At 40.2% G+C, this 6000-nt stretch overlaps 1 protein-coding gene across 1 annotated transcript; it reads left to right on the top strand.

The window, feature by feature from the left end:
• Positions 1-239: 239 nt before the first annotated feature.
• On the top strand, positions 240-4500 carry LOC133019063 (aquaporin-11-like). Its single transcript, XM_061085413.1, has 3 exons — positions 240-920; positions 2148-2264; positions 3284-4500. The coding sequence occupies exons 1-3, from the start codon at positions 332-334 to the stop codon at positions 3382-3384; spliced, it is 807 nt and encodes a 268-aa protein (XP_060941396.1). The 5' UTR covers positions 240-331; the 3' UTR covers positions 3385-4500.
• Positions 4501-6000: the final 1500 nt, after the last annotated feature.

Here is a 6000-nt window from a genome sequence, read left to right as displayed (position 1 = left end):
ACATCTTTGTTGTTTATTTGTTTTTTTATCCAGATTTTGACTAAGTTTGCGTTGAGGTGACATTTTCTTTGTGGTGGTGAACATTTAATTGCAACACCTCTGTTTATAATCGTATTTGTATTCATGTTTTTAGGTGTGAATATTTTTATCGAGCTTGAAATCAATCAAATGAACTGTAATGCTTTTATTGTGAAGGCTGACCCTCCTTGTTTCCTGTTGCACGGCGTGCAGCTTGACGCTTGGCCCCGGGGGCAGGGGTGCACAGAAGTAAACTTCCCCGCTTCAGGAGGAGCTCTGCCTGGCAGCGGCTGCAGGCTCGACCCGCGGAACGATGACGGACCTGTGGGTGTCCCTGGCGGTGCTGGGGGTGGCGGTGCTCCTCAGCGAGTGGACCCGGCGGACCGCGGCTCTCCTCCCGGCAGCGGCCCGGGTTTACCTGCTGGAGGCGGCGTCCACCTTCCAGCTCTGCGGCTGCTGCCACGAACTGAAGCTGCTCGGGGAGTCCGGCCGCCTGGAGCTCCTGCTCGGCCTCACCATCACCTACTCCATGACGGTCGTCCACCTCCTGACCTTCCGCGGAGCCTCCTGCAACCCCAGCGGGGCTCTGGAGGGCTTCTGCCGGGGCAGCAGCTCCGGCAGGTCGGCCTCGGGGCTCATCCTGTGCCAGTTCGGAGCCGCCGTGGCCGCGCAGCACTTCGCCCGGGCGGTGTGGTCCCTGGGTCTGTCCGAGCTCCACGTCCGGCACCAGAAGTTCGGGTTCCGGTGCTTCGACCCGCTGGGGGGGTCGGTGCTGGAGGCCGCGGCCGTGGAGCTGCTCTGCGCCTTGGCGGTCCAGGCTGTGGCCGCACATGTGCACCGGGTTCCGGGGAAGCTCCGGGTCCACTGCTTCGCTGCGGTCATCACGGCTCTGGTTGCTATAGGTGGGTCATTAAAGAAGTTTTATTATTATAAGAGACTTTATATTTATATAATACAGGCTGTTCCAACTATTCAACAACAACTGCTCAGATTAAACATATGTACAAAATATAATAAGACAAAACTATAAATACTTCACAACAAGAGCTGCTTGGAGCTATAGGTGGGTCATTAAAGAGAAGTTTTATTATTATAAGAGACTTTATATATACTTTATATAATACAGGCTGTTCCAACTATTCAACAACAACTGCTCAGATTAAACATATGTACAAAATATAATAAGACAAAACTATAAATACTTCACAACAAGAGCTGCTGGTTGCTATAGGTGGGTCATTAAAGAGAAGTTTTATTATTATATATAAAGACTTTATATAAACTTCATATAATACAGGCTATTCCAACTAGTCAACAACTGCTCAGATTAAACATATGTACAAAATATAAAAAGACAAAACTATAAATACTTCACAACAAGAGCTGCAACACTGACAATATTTATTTAACTTCCAAATATTGTATTGATTGATTTACTGTAAAATGTGAGAAAATACATTTTAATTTCAATATATTGAATTTGCTATCAAAGAGGTTTAGTAAACAAACAGTGAAATCATTTCCCCTGGTTATTAAAAGTTGATTCCAGCTCGAAATACAATGAAGCTTTTGAGAATTAGGGTTTAATTTGTTGTTATCAAAATATGTAACTGCTTTAATTTGTATTAAAAGTTGGGACATGCAGATTCATGTATGGTTATGTCGTCTTATTCAAATTGAGAATTTACAAAAAGTGTACACATCTTTGTTGTTTTTTCCAGATTTTTTCCACATACCTAACATTCAGCCCACAGGCACTCGACCAATCAGGAGTCAGCCTCAGCTGTCAATCATGATGTGTCACCCTGTTTTTATAGCATCAAATATTTGAAACAAAATGTTCAGAAAAGTTCCCTTAGTGTTTTTTAAAATTACATAAACCACCTTTGAGAATAATTAGTGTGTAATTTGGCTTTTTTAAGTTTGGTCCATGTCCCGTCTGCTGACAAGGAGGAGGCAGGGTTTATAATGTCTACTGCAACCCGCCACCAGGGGGCGATTCAGACGATTTGCCTTCATTTTTGTGGAGCTGTCACCGAATGATCGTATCTTTGTCAGAGAATCTGTCAGATAGATTTTGTTTTGGTGTTTCAGTCGTGACCCTCTGCTGTTCTCCTCCCGTCCTGCAGGTGGCAGTATTTCAGGAGCAGTTTTTAACCCGGTCCTGGCCTTTTCCATCCAGTTCCCCTGCAGCGGACACACCTACCTGGAGTACTGCTTCATCTACTGGCTGGGGCCGATGCTCGGTAAGAGGTCCACGTCACACATCCTGTCTCCGTCCAACACTCAGGACATGTTGAAGTGGAGAAGCAACTAATCATTATCTTCATTTAAAACATCCTGTAACTCTCACAAATACAGATACTGAACAGGATCCAGCTCTGATGGTTTTGTTAGATTAATAAAATGAACAGCATCACAGATCCAATTCAATGACAGTAAGACACATTAAGGAGCTGAGAGGAATAATACAAAGAATTGTATACAATTTAATCAAGTTTTCTAGAAGCACAAAAGTCAGTAAAGATATGTAACGTGATTTTATTTTAAGTGGTTTCTGATCGAATATAAAAAGATAAAAGTAGTTTTTCAAAATCTTTGAAGATAAATTTATTAAATGTGTATTGAGCATTTTTTGTTTTTAGGTTTAGTTTGGTTTATTTGGCCTGTGTGTCTCACACAGTAACATGGAGGAGGGAGGGTTTACCATAGATTTATATTTAAAGGCTAGATGTCTCGTCTGCCGGCCAACGGAGACGAACGTCCGCACATGGCGGCCATCTTGCTAGAGGCAGCCCGCTCACCAATAACATTGTGTTGGTAGTGGTAAATAACCATAATTTGCTCAATTTTTGACCGATTTTTAAATGGTTTGGTTTGTTATAAACGTCAGAGATGTAGATATGACACTTCATACTTATGCATAATTATGGTATTTTCTAAAAAAAATGAATAATTTATGCAGTGTCATAACTACATCTCTGACGTTTACAACAAACCAGATCGTTTAAAAATCGGTTGAAAATTGAGCAAGTTATGGTTATTTACCACTACCAACACAATGTTATGGGTGAGCGAGATGCCCCATAGCAAGATGGCCGCCATGTGCGGACGTCCGGCTCCGTCGAACAAGACATCTAGCCTTTATATATAAATCTATGGGGTGTACGACCTATACTGCAGCCAGCCACTAGGGGGCGATAGGGACACAGCTTCCATCTGGTCCGTCTTTATTCACGCTGTTTTTCTCCTCGTGTGGTTCCAGGTGTGGCGAGCTGCGTCCTGCTGTTCGAGAAGGTTCTCCCCTTCCTCTCTGGAAAAACCCCCGTGGACGTCCCTGCTGCTCAGAAACAGAAAACCCAGTAGCTGCGAAGTCAGAGTCGGGAAAGTTTATATTTTCCTTCTGTCGCGTACGACCGCAGCACAAACTGTTTTTATAACACTTCAATTAAAAGTTCTGACAATAACTTCAAACGTTCACAATAGGGTTATAACTTCAGATTTTTTACTAAAGCTTCCGATCAACTTTAAATAGATTCTATAATTCTCACGACAGACTTGCGGATGTGAGCGGTTGCCATACTACGGGTCGGGGCCCCCTGGTGGTCGCGAAGCATATAGATGACAAAGAAACATATTTTTGCCATAATTGTTCTAATTTTTTAGATGATTTCCACTCAAATCGATTTACAGAATCACAGGAAACATGTTCACGTGGTTGATTATGTTTCACTTAAACATCCTTATGGAGGACGGGGGGGTGGGGGTGTCAAGTCTCTGGAGTTATTATGAGACGTTTTCTCAGTGTCAACAGGTCATGTGACATTCCTGTTAAATACATGAGCACAGTAGAAGCACACACGAGCCAAAGAAGCCGATGTTTAAAAACACATCATTTAAACAGCTTTACTTGTATCATGTAATAAGTGACCGACAAAGCACAAAGGGTTGAATGGTTCGGTTTGTGTTTAGTTTGATTTGGGTTCATTTTGTCGCACAATCGTTGACGTTCTACACAAACTGCACAGCTTGTTTTTCAAGAATTTCTAAGAAAACAGTCTTTTAACTGTGAGGACACTTTTAGTTTTCCGTTTTTAAGTTTAAAAGACCAACAACTTTTACTGTTAAATCTTTGTTTTCCTGCAAAAATCATGTTTGGCATTTACATTATTTAAACTGATGAAGGGAACCTGGTGTGATATCTGCGTGAGTTTAATTAATACGACTTATTTTCATGATATATTGTTTTTCTTTGTCCCACTGGAGTTATTCTTTGGTCTCAACTCTTCTGTTCCTCTGTGAAGGATCATTTACGTCTTTAATACCTCGACAGTCTGGATGTTCATGATAAATTAAGTTTCTTGGAGTAAGACTTGACGATTATTTAAAAGAAAATGTGAATAATTTTGTAATTTAAATGCTTTCTAATACCTGATATTTTAAATATCAATATTTGTAATAAAAACTTCCCTTTCTATGACATTTCATCTGTTTTTATATTGTTTCATTTATAACTTACCAACTTAACAGGAATCTTAAGAATAATTTTGAATGATCCCAAGAGAGAGCTCAAAAAAGCTGCTCCTATGCTGCAGCTGTTACTTTGACCTTCATACTGTCGGTTACACAACGCGACCTTTGAACCCCCCCCCTCTCACATGCTGACTCGGCAGAAATGCCACACTGCATAGTTCAGCTGATTAACACGGACTAGTCAGGAAGTTGTTCAAATGTCACCATGAATATAAAGCTGAATTATTATTAAACCTTAATAAACCCTCATGTAATTTCAATGAGAAAATAATTTCCTCACATTTCTCTTTATTCAGAAGCTGGAGGCGCTTTGCTCTTATTTTCTACTTTAACTCCAACCATCCAAAGTCTGTTTGAAACAATGACGTAACTGTAACTGATTGATAATCTCATAACTCATCAGTCCTTAGATATGATCAATATTTTATGCACATATAGAAAAGACAGAACGATTACCCATTAATGTCAATAGGAAACATCTCAGATCCTGTATAAAATATATAAATAAAATACCTTGTCCTTCATTATTCTTTATAATATATAATATTTTTACTTACACGTTAACGTTAAAGATGAAGCAACAGAAAATAATACACAACTTAAGGCAATGAAATCAATTGTATCCAAATGTATCCCTTCAACATAAATGCAATACTTTTTATATTGTATCAATACTCTGTAGCTCTTAAAGGGACTCTTACCTTTGTTGCATTTTTACACTTTTTTTGGATAAGGTTAAATTGGTATTAATAAGGTAATGACACTCTAAAATGCAAGACAGACCCACCAGGAGTAAAAACAAACAATTATTTCACTCTCATAATATTTAGTGAAAACTTCAACCAATAAAATTCTTCGGACCGAAGGACCTTATTGGCCGACAGACCTGTCTGTTTGCTGCATGGACATGCAGGTTTTCCGTCTGCTTCTTGTGGCGCATTCGGGCCCGTCATCATATGTGAATGTAAATGTATATAACTTACCGGTGCTTCTGAATCCGAATCCATTGCTTTGGTAAACAAAAACTCACGTGCATGCGCGGACGCAGTAGGTTCTAAGTCTGCTTGTAAATAAAGTTTCTTCAAAAAAACACCGCGGATGGGAACGAGGGGGTGGGGCATTGGAGGAAGGCGGGATGATTTGAATGTGCTGTAATTCTCAAATGCAACAAAGGTAAGAGTCCCTTTAATTCAATTTTTCCTTATTTTATGTTTACTTATTACTGTTTAACTCATCTTATTTTCCGAGACTCCGACCGATATCTTTATTTAATATTTGCCGATCTGTACGTAAGAAAAAAAGAAACCCTATGTTAACACACACTTACTAAGAAATGTCACTGATACAAATACGACCAAATATATGGAACTTAAATTACGAAAACAATGTTCTTTTGCGAGTCAGACCAGAGAATGACGTGAGGCTTCAAACCCGTTTTATTATGACAAA

This window comes from Limanda limanda, chromosome 14 (assembly GCF_963576545.1).
Source record: "Limanda limanda chromosome 14, fLimLim1.1, whole genome shotgun sequence".
NCBI classification, from domain to species: Eukaryota; Metazoa; Chordata; class Actinopteri; order Pleuronectiformes; family Pleuronectidae; genus Limanda; species Limanda limanda.
Note: the sequence above shows the minus strand (reverse complement) of the source record. Positions and strands in the feature narration are given on the sequence as shown.